The 15,756-nt window shown below is 51.7% G+C and overlaps 1 protein-coding gene across 1 annotated transcript; it reads right to left on the bottom strand.

The window, feature by feature from the left end:
• Window positions 1-11,618: 11,618 nt before the first annotated feature.
• LOC127463176 (cbp/p300-interacting transactivator 3) lies at window positions 11,619-13,745 on the bottom strand. Its single transcript, XM_051772283.1, has one exon. It carries the CDS (start codon window positions 13,464-13,466, stop codon window positions 12,852-12,854), a length of 615 nt encoding a protein of 204 aa, XP_051628243.1. The 5' UTR covers window positions 13,467-13,745; the 3' UTR covers window positions 11,619-12,851.
• Between the last annotated feature and the right edge of the window lie 2,011 nt (window positions 13,746-15,756).

Genomic DNA, 15,756 nt, shown 5'->3' on the forward strand with positions numbered 1-15,756 from the left:
TGAAGCCAGGAAGGATAGGCTGGATCACACACATGTGAGGTGAGGAAGGACGGGCTGGATCACACACATGTGAGGTGAGGAAGGACGGGCTGGATCACACACATGTGAGGTGAGGAAGGATGGGCTGGATCACACACATGTGAGGTGAGGAAGGACAGGCTGGATCACACACATGTGAGGTGAGGAAGGACGGGCTGGATCACACACAGCTGCCTGCACTGCGTTACCATAACAGGAGTCACCAGCTTGTGTGCTGCTGGCATGAATTTGGGATCTTTCTTCTTCATAAGCTAAATCCAATCATGGAAGAAAACAACTAGCAGGTCCAGAGTGCCTGTAATGCCTGTCTTCAAAGAACTTCACAGAGATAAATCTAATTTGGAGTGATCCTTGGAGAGGGAAACAGGATATGTCTGCTTGGTTAAATGCACTACAGACCTGTCAGTTCAAAGGAAGACTTGGAAGCACAGAGAAGGAAACTGCAAGTAAAGCAGCACTGTGGGTCATGACAAGCAAGGTGATGCCTGGAAGGCTGGCAAGCTGCAGTTCTGCCTGCTGGTTTTGGCCTGAGACCACAGATGTGCATTCCTAGTGAACACAGCAATGTTTGGCAGGAAAGGAACTGTTGAAAGCATTGCCTGTCAGTATCAATTCTTCTCTGGAGGTACTTTTCACATAATTGCTACTTACTGCTCCCAGTCAGCAGTGGGAAGCAGCGCATGGCCGGGTGGAAGTGCTCTCTGGCTGGTCATGGAGACTCAATACTGGAGAGCCTGGAATCTGAGAAATAAAGAATAGTGGGGCTGGGAAGTCCTGGGAACCCCCTGAGGCATCGTGCACTCACTCCTTCTTGGGTATGCTAAGTATGACCTGTGTTTCTGCTGTGTTTTCAAATGACATGCCCTATTTGTACCCCTCTGAGTTAGAGGATCCCCCTGACCAGGCAGGATGAAAAAAGCAGCTTACAGCAATAACCAGGCTCCACACCAGGCAGAAATTAAGCTTGTTGGCTGTGATTGATTTCAGGAGAGGCCACAACAGTGTTGATCAGGAAGGCAAAGGCTCTGGAACTGAGCATCTGAGTGAGATCATTTTGGCATTTTCCCACTCTTCAGGAAAAACCCCCTACTCACTGGGCATTAATTTGCTGTTTTATTTTCCAGCAATCAGGTACTATAATCAGAGACGGCCTGTGTGCTGGTGGGCTGCAAGGTGCTAAATGTCCTAAATGGTTTCAAAATAAGGCTATAGATTGTACCTGGCAACAGTAAATGAGGGACAAGACCCAGATTTTCATAGTCAGCCAATGAAAAGCAGATAATGATGTGATACAGTTGAGCCAGGACAAGCCAAAAACATTTTCTTTCAAGTCACAATTCACTGTCAAAGTCAGTAAAGTTCCTGGTACGGAAAAACCTTGCACAGACTGGACAACAACTGTGTCAGAGAGGTGGGAGATACCTGAGCGCCCAGGGAAGTGTGTGATCCTGGTGCAGTGCATCTGTCTCTGCAGAGCTCCAGTCCTGGGGCTGGGAAGCAGGTAGGACAGTGGGCTGGAAAAACTGTCAACAAGAAGTTTTTGAACAGCATCTTTATTTTGTTTTGAACCAAGAACAAGGTGCTATTTGATGGAAATTCAAACCAATTAATGTGATCGGCCAATGAAACCCACTGCTGTGGGAAGTCACTGGGGGATGCTCAGCAAAAGGATGGGACGACAAAGAGAGCAAGAGATAATCCCAGGGGGCCTTTCAGCACCTTTCAAAGGGCCACTGTGCTGCACACATTGAAGCCCTGGCTCTCACAAGATGTGTCTCGTGGCAAATCACTGCTGCTTCTGGCTGGAGCAGCTGGTTGTGGCTGCTGGTGTGGACAGCGCAGTGGATTTGGCAGACCTCAGACTTCCTGCTGCCAGACACTTTCTGTGTACCTGCCCTGAGGACATGGTCAGTAGGTATCTGTATTGCCAGGTGATGCAGGATTTTGGGAGTCTGTAGAGCTTCTAGTGTGTGGCTGCAGAAGAGATTTTAGGAGAAGGATGCTCCTGGGTACAACAGTGTGCACTACAAACCTCTGTTACCTGAACACAGGGACAATGATCACAAGGCTTTCTTGACACATGGACTCAGCATCATGGACCAGACAGGAAACTGGAACGGAGGGGACATTAAAAGATTTGTCCAAGACTGCACAGAAAGTCTGTGCCAGAGGTGGAAAGTCACCTAAAGTTCTGATTTAGACAAAATACCAGTAATTTTCTGACAGCAGGTGCACGAATTTGGTATTGTGCAACTGTAGTGGCTGGGCCATGCTGCCAGTCCCTGGCATGTCCAGCTTCCCTGGATCCAGGACACAAGCCTGAGAAAGCAATTGTTAAGTAGTTTGGGGTGGTGGGAAGTCCCAGTCATGAAGTGCTGGTGCAGGTACAGAGCCTGGGGCAGAGCCTGGTGGTCCATGACTCCAATGCATTTAGGAAACTTTCCTGTCTGCCCACTCAGATTCCTCTCTGGGAGTCACACTCACACCTCCTGGGACACAAATGAAAGCGGCAAAATGGGACATGGGGAGCTTGTGGGGCAGGAAAGGAGTTTTGCAGAAGTGACAGCAATAGCTAAGAGGGGGATCCCCGTGGCTGGTGTGCCTACCGTGTGTTCTGCTTCAAGTGAGAAGGAGGATTCCCGGGATTCTGGCTCCTTGCTCCGTGTTCTGAGGGTGCGCAGTGTGAAGATGTCACAGCCCTTACACACAGCCCACACATCCCTGTGTCTCTGGAGCAAACAGCACGGCTGCGGGAAGGAGAGGGCCAGCACCCACTTCTAAGAAGGGACCCCAGCGGTGGGAACCCCAGAGCCCCCCGCGCCTTGCACCCCTCACTCGTCACTCCGCACTCCACGCCCATGACCCCACACCCCGCACACAGCTCCCAGAGCTCCACACCCATCACCCGGCACCCAGCTCCCAGCACCTCGCACCCCGCACCCCGCACCCCGCACCCCGCACGCAGCTCCAGAGCTCCACATCCATCACCCCGCACGCAGCTCCAGAGCTCCGCATCCATCACCCCGCACGCAGCTCCAGAGCTCCACATCCATCACCCCGCACGCAGCTCCAGAGCTCCACATCCGTCACCCCGCACGCAGCTCCCAGAGCTCCACATCCGTCACCCCGCACGCAGCTCCCGAACTCCACATCCATCACCCCGCACGCCTCTCCCGCCGCGCCGGGCCGGGCTGGGCGGCGTTTCTCGCCCGGTGCCGCGAGGGGGCAGCAGCGCCCCGTGGGAGTTCCCGGCTGGTCCCGGCTGGTCTCGGCTGGTCTCGGCTGGTCCTGGGCGGTCTCGGCTGGTCCCGGGCGGTCTCGGCTGGTCCCGGGCGGTCTCAGCTGGTCCTGGGCAGTCCCAGGCGGTCCCGGGGACCCTTCCTGCCCTCGCTGGCTCTGTCAGCACCAAGGCTGAGTAGCGGTGCCTGTGCCAGGGCGTTGCTGTCACCACCGATGGCCCCCAAGCAATCAGTCCCCAGCACTTGAGCGTCCCTCCTCATTTGGGGACAGCCATGCAGGGATGGGCAGGACAAGCTGCTCTCACTCTGTCCCTACTCTCCTCTGCTTTACACTGGCTACTCCAAAGAGGTGAGTTCAAGGCCCTGCCATGGAACTGGACCCACCTATCTGCAGGGCTTTTCCTCCACTCCACCCTACCAATGGCAAACCCCTCCTGTTCCACTTCCAACACCTTTCCACTGAGCATCAGAGTAGTCCTGGGTTCCCAGGGATGAAGATGAAAGGAAAAGTCAGGGTGTGCTTTCCAGCAAATGCCAGCACTCCAGAGAGAGTTCTGAGAACTACTTTGACTTTGAGTCCACAAAGAAGTTCCTGTGTGGCACTGCTGGGCTGAGCTGCCCAGTGCTCCAAGCAGAAGCTGCAGGCTCTCTCCCGCTGCTCCCAGCTCTGTTGTTGCCAGTCTCACACTGGAAGAGAATTCACCTGTTTTTCACCTAAGATACCATGTATTTTAGCTGGTGGTCCAGCTCAGGTGATTTGTGGAAGTGCTGTAATGTCCTTCAACGAGGGGCTGTGCCCTCACTCTGTGGGCACTATTCCAGCATGCTCAATCCCTCTTGTTTTTCTGAGATCCTGGGTAACCCAGGTCAGCAGTGAAGAAATGAGGGCCCTGACTGCACATCCTGCTTTAATGAGCTTGCCTTCTGCCTGGTGGCCACGTCAAAACTACCACAAACATTTCTGTGGAGGATGTGCCTCAGGGTTCCCTGTCTGCCTCCCTGCTGGCCAAGGGGACCCCAGCCGTGCCCTGAGTGCTGGAGCTTGCTGAGCACGTGGAGGCAGATACAGGTTTTGCACGAGAAGATAAGGAGGGCTTTTTTCAGCTCTGAAAGCTGTTTATTCTTTACAGCATAGTGACACCAGAACGGAAAGGGCCTTTTCCTGAAACTGGCTATTTATAAACAGCCTGCGGTGCAGAGCCTTCCCTTGCAGGGGGGCAGGGACTTTTGCAGCTTTCTTTTCGCTGTCTTGAGCTCACCCAGAGCTCGTTCAGACAGGAGTGAATAGAGCAGGTCTTGCTGCCCATCTGCTGGGGGCACGCTCCAGTACCGACAGCTTGTAATAACTCTGTGGAGATACCAGACTCCAGCGAGTACCTAATTCAGCCCTAAACCCCTTGGCTATGAAGTCAGTGAAGTTCACAGTCCTGGATTCTTCCAAAGGCTTTGCAGGAGAAATTGGTTATTTGTGGCAGTCACGCCTTTAATGCGTAACACAGCTGTGCTTGTCCAAGGGGGCTGATCCCTGTGGTGGATGGGCAGAAATCAGCAGCACTTGTAGCCATATCTTTCCAAGCTGTTGAACAGTGCAATGTTCGCTGCATGCACATGCTTGAGCTGGGATTTGGCTGCTCCAAGATGCATAAAAGACAGCATTGGAGCCTTGACTGTCTTTGCTTCCCTGTTGTGAGTCAGCACAGGCAGGCAGCTGGGACAGCCACAAACCTACAGCTCAAGCACAAAGAGCAAGTTTATTTCCGTTACCTCGCTATCCCAGGGATCCCCGAAGCAACACCCGGGCAGAGGTACACAAACTGTCCATGCTGGAAGAAGACTGGTCTGCTGCTCATGCTGCTTTATCAAGGGTTATTTTCAGCTGCAAGGTCACTTGAGCACTTACAATCCTCCTCATGAATCTTCTGCGTTTAACCCATTCCTCCCAACACCTGGTAAAGAAGAGAAATTGGGACCTTCAAATCTCATCTCCATGAGAGGCCTTTCTTCAGATTTTACCCAGTTTAATTGTGTTGGGATGCTGGGCAGCTCTCTGCCTCCCTCCCCTCATCTTGCCCCGGCAGGCCAGTGGCTCTGTGGGCAGCTCATCTTTCTCTAGGGACACTGGGATCCTCTTTTGAACCCTGCCAGAAACTCTGAGGAAGCTAGGGCTAGGTTTAGTTGTTAAAACTACTGTTCCTTCCCTGTCCTAGCTGTGCCCACTTTGCAAACCAGGTTTGCACTTGGCAGTGCTCACAGTACAGCACAGCATCATCACCCAGATTTTCCCACCTGTAGGGATGTGGTGACTTTTGGTTTTGGCTCTGGTGCAGAAGGTCAGTGTGCCTGGCAAAACCTCTGGCACAGGAGTTTTGCCGAGAATTAAAGAGTTTAATTAAATATTTAAATAAAACCCTCTGTTCCCTTCTGGGGTTTGTCTTATGCTGTTTGAGAAAGGCAGAGGTGTGCAGGGGGATGGGGAGAGGATGAGGAGACACACAGCTCTCCAGCTGTGCAGGGAGAGCCAGATTTCCACAGGACTCTGCACACCAAACACGGCTGAAGCAGTGAGGGTGGACCATGGCTCAGGGCCAACAGCGTGGGAGATCAGACAACTGTTGGTCTCTTCACCCCCTGGTATTCTAGTGGTCATGAGCAGGTCATGAATGTTTGTAGCAGACTGAACTTGCAGAATTCGCTGGAAATGTGAACTCAATGATATTTTTGGCAAATCTGGAAAAGAAATAACCGTCGATCCAGAGGCTGCAGGATGCAGCACAGCCCCTGCACGTGGAAAGGTCCCACTGCTCTGAGGTGAAGACATACAACTGACATGGGACTGGGCTGACTTGTCAAAACTTTCCTCAACTCACTACAATGCCTTGCAATCAACTGACTTTTGTATTTACAGTTGAAACAGGAAAAGCAGGACTTGGTCCATACTTTGGTGTAGCAACTATGAAGCAACCGAACGGCAGACTGTGACCAGCATCTGAAAATCAGGAGTGTTGTAAAATGCCACGAGCAACTAAGTGCCCCAGAAGAGCTCCTCAGAATGCAAATACTGCTGAGATGGACCGCAATGTAACCCAGGGCTTTCTAATCAGCAGCACATTATCAGAGGCTCAAGGCGCAGATCCCCCATTTTCCCTCTCCTTCAGGGCAAAGATTGATCTGGGAATTGGGTTGGGATCAGATGCTTGAAAAAACAGTCACTTGCAAAGCTTTTACTGTAGGCTTAATCTTTTTTCTCTGGAATATTGCTTGGATTTGGCAAAGAGCTACTTTCCCTAATCCCCATTAATGCAGGCACACGTGGAAGCTCCTGGAAATCCCTGCTGCAGGGGTTTGGGTTCAGCAAAGCAGGAATGTCCCCTGTGAATACTCCACACTGGCATCCTCAAGGGCCTCCAGCCTGGGAGCTTGTGGTAACAGGCAATAATCAAGGGGCTCAGCACTGTCCAAACACAGTGTGATGGAGTTGGAGGTGGTGGAGTAATGCTTTCCCTGGGAGCTGATACCTAGCTCTGCCTCTTGCCATGTACCCCAGGAGAAGTGCTGGGATATAAGGAAAGACTTGTAAGTCAGGATTGGAGCTGATGTGCAGAGCATTCCGTGGAACCCCGCTGCCAATGTTTGCGTGAGGGGTGTCCTTAGCAGCCAGTTTGTATTTGAAGCAAGTGCTGTGACTTGGTTTGGGAACTGCACAGGATAACATCAGACATAAGCCACAGTTTTATTTTTACAAGTCATCAATATTTGATCAGCATTTCCAGTGTGGCTACAGGAGAAAACCACATCTGAGATGGTTGTGTGGTAGCTAAGAATATGAAAGCCATTTGACTGAATATTTCTTAGTAACAGTGTTTTGGAGTTTGGGGATGAGGAAAATTGTAAACTCTCCTTTTTTCCTCACTGCTCTGGTAGTCCAGAGGACTCATGAGCAAAGTCAAGATGTCTCAAGAGCAAACTATTCTTGCTGTGGCTGTTTTCAGTAGGAACAAACCACCCCCAGAAATGTGCTGCAGAGAAGCAGAACGAAGCTTACCCCTGCTTGAGGAAACTCAAACAGGCTTTTCTGAAGGCTTGAGGAGACGGAGATGCAGAACCTGTGAGGAGGAGCAGAAATCCAGCCTTGAGCTCAGGAGAGTATCCCCCTGAAAGTCTCAGGTGTGACTGCTTGTCCCTCACACGTGTCATACGATGGAAGCCATCCAGGATCTCACAGGAAGAAGCAGATGTGGCCGGGCTGGAGGGGTACAGGGAGGAAGGTTCACTGAGGGAAGGCTCAAGGAGGAACAGCGTGGTACCACCTCACAGGCAGCAGAGAGGGAGGAATGTCCCATGGCAGGGTGGCCTCGGTGTGTGCAGGTTGGCAGCTGCCGTGGGTGGGAGAAGGTCTTTACTCAGGACGGCCCCAGGAGGCATCTGAGCCGGTGGGAGAACCAAGGGACCATTGGGGTGCAGTTTTTAGGAACTGGGTATTTGGGTAAAACTTGCACTTGTATTTTAGATGTGGAGGTGACCACACACTATCTCCTAGGCCAAGAGTGAGAGAGAACCCTGCCAGCACATGCAAACACAGCTACAGTAGAGTATTATCCCGTGGGAGAGATATCTGGAGTCTCTGCACACAGGTCTCTGAAAATAGTAGGTCATTGCCTGAGCCAGCCAGCAACCAAGTGAAAGTGAGAGATTTGGAAAGAAATAAGAGCAGTGCAGAAGAAACAAGCGCACTGAAACACAGGTCCAGAGAAATCCTGTCCTTTCAAATTTTCAAAATCTGCCTGGACAAGGCTCTGGGCTGCCTGCCCTGCCTTTGAATGCAGTCCTGCGTGGAACAGGAAATTGGACTGAGCGACCTCCAAAGATCCCTTCCAGTCTAAATCCTTCTGTGGTTCTGTGATGGATGTTTGAAATATAGAACAATCAGACCTAATTATAGCATTGGAGAAATCCATGACACATCTACAGCTTAAACCAGTGCTGTTCCCTCTCCCATCCCATAGAACTAGAGACAGGACAGAAAAAGGGGATCACAACAACCCACGACACAAAGTGATTCTTTAATGGGGGGAGACTCAGGGGGGAACATCTGGGGAGCTATGAAATCATTACTGATATGGAGAAGATGACCAAGAAATGACTAGGAAGTAAAGGATACCTGGCAAAGTGAGGGGGTGGCAGGTTTAAAATACAGAGAAGCTTACAGAGGTAAAGCTTCTTATGAAGAGCTTGATTACTCCCTTGTGGATTTCATTGGCACAAGACAGTGCTGAAGTAAAATGTACCTATGAATTAAAAAAAAAAAAAGGCTGTTTCTGAGTCAGGAATCTTTGCTTCAGGAGATCTTTGAGCCACAGATCAGTGCCTTTTGGTCATACAGAAATGTTCAGGTATCCCCAAGTGTCCACGTACCTCCCATGCTATCAGAAAGAGCCTCAATGAGCTCACTGCACTCAGAGATACCTCTGTTCACTTGGTTTTGACCCTGGCCCATGGAACCTAAATTTGCAGAGATCAACAGATATGTCCCATCACACCTGGGGAAAATAATTCCCTGTCACCTTCCCCTTTCACTTATGTTATAAACTTCTCTTACCCAGCTTCTTCCAGCCTGAAGAGTCATAGGCTATTCTGTGGCTTCTTTGTAGAAACATTACTCTGCCTCAGTTGTTTCTTCTTTCTCTACAGTTTCTCTTGTTTTACATTGTCATTTCTCTATAAACAGACCAGAATTTTGGACAATTCACCAGCATGGGCAGCGCACAGGATGCAGCAGAATTGTCTATCAGTACTGTAGGGCACTGGGGCATTCACTGTTTGATTTTACTTTTCATTCCTCTTCTAATGATTTTCTAACCTTCCCTCTGCTTGTCTGGCTCCCTCTGAACAGCAAGTTGGGATTTTTCATAGCAACATTCATTGTAACACTACGATCTTTGCTGAGTGGCTGTAGCTAATTTAGAGTACTGTGTGAAATCACAAAAGATCAACCCTCCACACATCATTTCATATTTACCAACCATTGCTCATCTTATTGCCCAGATACTCACTGTTAGCAGAACCTTCACCACCTCTGTACCAGACTTTCACCTTTGCAACTCTGCATCACCCTGCACTATCAGCAAACTTCATCACCCCAAGAACACATGTGGTCAGAGACAGGGATGTGGAGAAAGGCCTTGTCTTTCTGTGCTTTCAGCACTCACATGCTCCCAGAGGCTGCCTTAAGCCCTGGTCATTACACAAATAGCTACAAAATCTATTTGGAGTGTTACAGAAGATGCAGTCTAGCTGAGGGGACGGGGTAGTGTGTCCCAGCTACTCTGTCTGGACTAGGTAGAGGAGTTGGAGAACCTTCCTTCTTCCCCAAAACAGAAAAGAGTCTCCCGGTACCTCAGAGGAGAGGTGCTTGTAAACACTCTGCACGTGAGGATTTCACTCATGTCCGCAAAGCTCCCAAGTCAACAGGGGCTGTCGCTCACAGTGCTGAGCACTGTCAGTGCCTGGCAGCCCCTAACAGAGCTTTGGGGTGTCCTCCTGCTGCCCTCCTGCCTGGGATGGGATGGAGCGGTCAGTGTCAGCTGGATGGGAAAAGCAGAGCTTAGCTCTTACATTTTTGGTGATCTTTGAGAAACTCCCCTGCAGGCCCAGGTAGCTGGGTCACCCCACTGTGCCATCTGCCACCTCTGCTCAGTGTTGTGTCAGTCCCCTGGCCAGGGGACCTGGGCAGGAGGGATGCACTGTTCAGCTGAGTGGGGAGGGAGAACTGAGCCCTCTGAGCTACACCTGGTGCTGCTGGAGCAGTCCCTCTGTGCCTGATGCCAGGCATGCAGAGCTGGCAGCACAAAGGGGAAGGACACAAACTGCACCTAAACCAAGAAAGCATTAGAAAGGTGGTGATCACAGCACTTGTCTAGTCCAACCCAGGCCAATAGGCCTCTGGCAGAAATCATAAGTGGTTTTGGCCTGGGTTATCTAGAAAATCAGAGACTGACCGCAGTTAACAGTGTCTTTTGGGGAAATGAATGGGTGACATAACTGAGGAGCATTGAAATAACCTCAGCTGAGCCTGCTGGGACAGACTCCCAAGGAAATCCTGTGACCTCCCTCTGTGACTCCACATCTCTGGTATTATCAGTTCCCCTACTCCGACTTAAATCAACAGCACCTTTCCCAGTGCACTGCACAGCCCTCCAAGAGGACGTACAGACACGTTCCTCTGGCCATCAAATGCCAAGTGCTTCTTACGGAGAAACCTGTTCCTGGGAAACCTCTGCAGAAATTGCTGGAGTTGACAGTCCTCAGCTGTGGGCTGGACACCTCTTCCCACTTGTAGCTGGGATACTGCAGGTCACAATGGCATGTGTGACACAGCTGGCCCTGCCCACAGCCACAACTGACAACCTAGAACATGCTTGTTTACTTTGGGGTTCATCTTTTACTCTGAGGTTGCCAGCTCCTCACTGCTTACCTAAAATCTGCAGTTGCCAGCTCCTCACTGCTTACCTAAAATCTGCAGTTGTACGGAGACAACAAAGCTCTTCCAGGTCTCCAACAGCCCATTGCTACAGAGCTGACAGCCTGAGCAGGGCTCTCTCACCCTAACACCAGCTCTCCAGGCTGCCCAGGCATAACCACCAAAAGGACAGGACTTTAACAACTGCTCTTGAGCTGAGCAAGGAACAAGGCCAGGGGACACTGACGGACAATCCAAAGTATGGGCAAAGTGATTCAGCCACTCCACTAGCAGCACCCACAGCTCCATTGCTACAGGGCAGGAAAGAAACACATGGAAATATCCCTGAACTCTTCAAAGGGATTGGCTGGAAACACTTTGAAAATAAAACCTAAGCCCTGGAAGAGTAGAAGAGCAAAGGCTGTCTTGATTTTTAGAGCCTTTGTGGTATAGAAAACTGCAGCAGAGAGCTACTAGCAGAGCTGTGGCCCAGCTGTCAGAGTTGCACTTGGTCTGGAAGCAGTGTAAGGAGTCACTACCCACTTGTTGAGTAACTTTAAATGAGCTTTAAGTCCTTTTCAACCCAATCCATTCTATGATTCTATGACCCGGCTCAGCCAGCAACAGCAGCCATCCTGCTATAGCAACACCATCCACATCTGGAATTTGCCCTCAATGCTGAGAAGAAGCATCTCATCCTCCCAGCCACACTTCAAGGACAGATTTAGTCCAAGCATTAAACTAGAAACACAGTCCTTCCAACTTGTGTGGCAGGTGGGGGACACAATGACTGGACCCACAGCCCAGCGGCAGAAGCAAAGCCAACACTTCTCCCAGTGCTCCACACCGGGCCGGAGACGGGCACTGAACAAAAGCACGCAGGAGATATTTCAGCTTTTATTCTCAAATCCATCCGTACATTCCGACCTGCCGAGCGCCAGGGCCGGCAGCACCAGGGGGCAGCAGCAACCAGAACTCACGGGAGCTTCCCCAGCGCCGGGAAACGGGAGCCAGCGCAGGAAACCAAACCCCGCCGGCTTTTACATCTCACCTTCTCTGGGCGAGGGAATTGGAAATCGAGTCATCTTTATCACATTCAGAAAGGTGTTGGATTTACAGTCCTGTGCGTTCAGCATAACGATCTCGGGTTGAATTGACTATTCTGAAGAGCAGCTTGAAAACTATCCCAGGCTTGCTTTTCCCTAAGCCAGCATCTTAAAGCTGCAGTACTCTCCAGGCATCTTTCCCCGCAGTCCCAAAGCCAAATAACAAAAGGAGCCCTTGCAAATAAATAATCATAGGAAAATAAATAAGATTAGAACTGGAGTATACAGTTACATGGTCTTTATTTGGTTTCGGAGGTGGAAAAAAGTGGAGCCAGACTGCAGCTTTAAGCCTCGTGCCTGAATCAACCTCAAACACTCGGTAAATTTTACACTTGATTAGCAGTATAGGTTGGAGATCCGAAGTTCCACGGAGATGAACATTAGGCACATACACACACCCTTCCCCAAGGCATACTTTATTTTGCCGAGTTAGAAAAAGCCTGCTGAGGGCAAGTGCCCCTTCCCAAGCTGAACAGACACGACTGAAGACGTATTTACTGCCACAGTAAACCGTCCCAACAAATAGCTAACCCCACCCATGTTTGCAAGGGGAAACTGGTTCAAACCATGCACCAGGGAGACAATCCCCTCTTGGGATCCTTCACCTCCACTGGCACCACAGAATCCTTGAGCAAATCCAGCTCCCTGCAGGGCTGCCAGCTGCCCATCACTTCCTGTGCTCCAAGCCTAGCTGTGGAAAGTCATAAGTCCGTTATTTCTACTTAAGCCAGAAATTTAATGCCATTTAGAGGCAGTTCTACAGCAGGAGCTCTTGATCTGATCTTGCTCTGTTTAGGGTGAACATCCCCTCTTCAGGAACTCCCACACAGAAAAACCACACAAAAGAGGAGAAAGCAATCCATTGCAAGCCAGTGTCCGATGATTGTCCCTTCGGGGAGGGCAGGAATCCAGGACAGGGCTAGGCAGGGGAAGGGAGGAGAATGGCAGGTGAAGAAAGAATTTAGAAACAAACTCAAAACCACCAAGACACAAGGAGGAGCTCAAAGCCCCTCAGCAGCTGATGGCACTAGGTTGCTGTTTGCTAACAAAGTCTGAAATGAAGTCGAACTCGTTCTGTCCCAAAAATAACTCTGGCAGCTCCTGAATCCGGTCCAATCCCAGTTCCAGGACAAGGGATGTCAAGACCTCCTCATCTATGAGATCAGTGTCCATAACATTCAACGTCAGCGCCGGCGAGGGCATGTGCTGCATGCCCGGGTGCTGGCCCGGCCCCACTCTGTACTGCTGGGCACCAGCTCCCATGGGCCCGTTGCTCATGGCCAGCGGGTGGCCCTGGTACTGGGTGTTGAGTTTTTGTAGGTGCATACTGGCCATGAGCTGCTGGGCGCCCACCGGCCCCATGTACTGCTGCTGCTGGCTCGGTCCATTGAACATCATCGCGTTCTGCATCTGGTGGTGGCCCATCTGTCCGCCGAGGCCGGGTCTCGGCCTCATCGCCCCGTCCATGCCGGTCCCCCCGTAGGGCATCATCTGAGCGGCGGCGGGCAGCGTCCGCAGCACATGCTGCCCGTGCTGCGGGGGTCCCTGCAGCCCGCTCACCCCCACGCGGTAGCTCTGCAGGCCGGTGCCCCCGTGGCTCATGGGCATCATCATGTGCTCGGCCATGGCTCTGGGTCCCGGCGAGGCGACAGCGGCTCCGGGAACAGTTCCCGGGGACGACACCGCGTCCCGCTCCCGCCGAGCCAGCTCCGACGGGAGATCCCGGAGAGCCCCGACCTCCGCCCGGGGGGAAGGCACCGCTCCGCTCCCTCCGCGGGAGTCCGGCGGGGACCCTCGGCACGGCCCCGGGCAGTGCCCGCACGGTACGCACCGGTCCGGGGCTCCTGCGGCAGCGGCTCCGCTGATCCGGGCTCCGCTCGGCTCGCCTGGCCCGGCGCTGCTGCGGCGCTCCCGCACTTATAGAGCCGCGGGCGGGGCGGGCGCGGGGCGGCCCCGGCGCCCATTGGAGCGCGGGCGGGTCCGGCCCCGCGGGAGGGGCGGCCCTGCCCGGCTCGGCCCTGCCCGGCACGGCCCTGCCCGGCACGGCAGCCCCGCCGCTCCGTGCCTTCGACACCACAAACGGCCCGAGGTCGGCTCTCTGGAGGGAGAGACTCACCCCTCCGGTGCCTTCCCCCTCCCTCTCAGTGTCACTCTGCCCGATCCTTTGTACCCGCTCACACACTGCCCGCGCCTCGGGTCCCGTTGAGAAGGTTGTGCTGAGCTCCCCGGTCGTGCTCACGGACGCACCTTTGTCAGGTGCTCTCAGCGCCGAGGATAGTTGGGGTCATCAGCTGGGTGGTTGGTTACTCAGTCAAAAGCACCTTCCTAGCAAGGATGCACCAACCTCCCACACACACCTGGTACCAAGGGGATTGTCACACACAGGTTTGCTACAGGTCTGTAGCAGTGTCTTTTGCACCTCTGAGATGAGCTTTGGCTCGTGGGGTCCCAATGCAAGCCACATGCCCACCCAGTGAACTGTACCAGCCAAATTATCTTACCATGGGCTTAGACTACGGCAGCACTGGTGCTCTCTACAGGACCTGGTGTGTTCCAGTAGTGTATGAAAGAACAGTGGTGATCCTCCTCTTGTGTTTTGTGTTTTGAAGGAACCCAGAGACTTCTTTTTAAAAGATATTAGTGTTGCATGGTTACTCGCTTAGAAGGCAGGGGATGACAAAGTTGAACTTGCTTCCCCAACTTCATTCTGTCTTTGTCCTCTCCCAGGCAGCCCTTAACCAGCATTACAGACCTGGTAATGCCTGACAGATCTTTTCTGGAGGCTTGGAACAGGTTGTTTGATGGAGTTTTAGGTGTTCTGCGTATTCATGGTGCTCATGGACCCTGGTGAGTAGAAGGAAGTGCCAACAAAGGGTTTCAAAGGATGCCCAAGGGGTTTTTTGTTGCCTCAAGTTGCCTCTCAAGTTTGTATATCTTGAGAGATGAGGTCTAAGTTCATACTACCATGAAGAGACTAAGTCAGGCAGCACGGGCACCTTGGGTGTGTGCCGAGCCACAGTACTGACCTGAAGGGTTACTTATGGAGAATATCTCTGTATCAAAACACTGTAAACCAGCAGCTCAGAGCAAATAATGACCAGGAGCCTTCCACTTCCAGAGCCAGCAGCCAGGAATGGAAAGTGTCTTCTCTTACTTGACAGAGCACAGGGCCATAAACCTCCAGGACATTTTGGGAGTCACTTTTGTTTGTGCCACCTTCTGCCTTGTAAAGTGGCTGGGATGGGTTTCAGGTGTTATTGGTGAGCCTCTAGCTGATGAATCAGTTGGTTAATTGTTCGATGTAATTACGTAATGATTGTTTTTTAACTCTAGAGATTTTGACAAACGCATTTTTAGTGCTAATAAACATATGCTCACATACATATACCTGCCTGCCTGCGAGTTCACATGCAGATGCACACCCAGGTGAGGAACAAATGCAGTTTGTTTTGCACATGAGGGAGTGCCTGCCCTCTTCTTTTCAGAGTCATCCAGCCATGAAAACATCTCTCACTTGGAGGAGAGGTGTGGTGTGTCCTGCAAGACCTGGTCAGGGCCAGAAATTCTTGGACATGAGTAACAGGTGGGAAAGGGCTGTCCACAGCCATCTGCATTACAGAAGACCCCAAAGGTGGTAAATGGCCCCTCATTTTGGAAAAAAATTAGCAGATAAGAGAGCACTCTTGCTGTACACACGTGTGAAGGTCCACTTATCTCTGCCCTCACTCATGCCCCATCTCCTTTGGGAAGGGTAAGCCAGATCAGCAACTCATCCAGTCTGAAAATAGTTTGACCAGAAATAGAGCTGTGTTGGCTGGGATCAGCTCTCTCATCCAGCTTGTGCCATTGTCCTTAGATATTTCCCCAGCATAACCTGAGGTGTTTGAGAGGGGACAGGGGGATATGAGGATGGGAG

Source organism: Manacus candei, unplaced genomic scaffold (assembly GCF_025592945.1).
Source record: "Manacus candei isolate 608988 ecotype Guabito, Panama unplaced genomic scaffold, ASM2559294v1 h1tg000151l, whole genome shotgun sequence".
NCBI classification, from domain to species: domain Eukaryota; kingdom Metazoa; phylum Chordata; class Aves; order Passeriformes; family Pipridae; genus Manacus; species Manacus candei.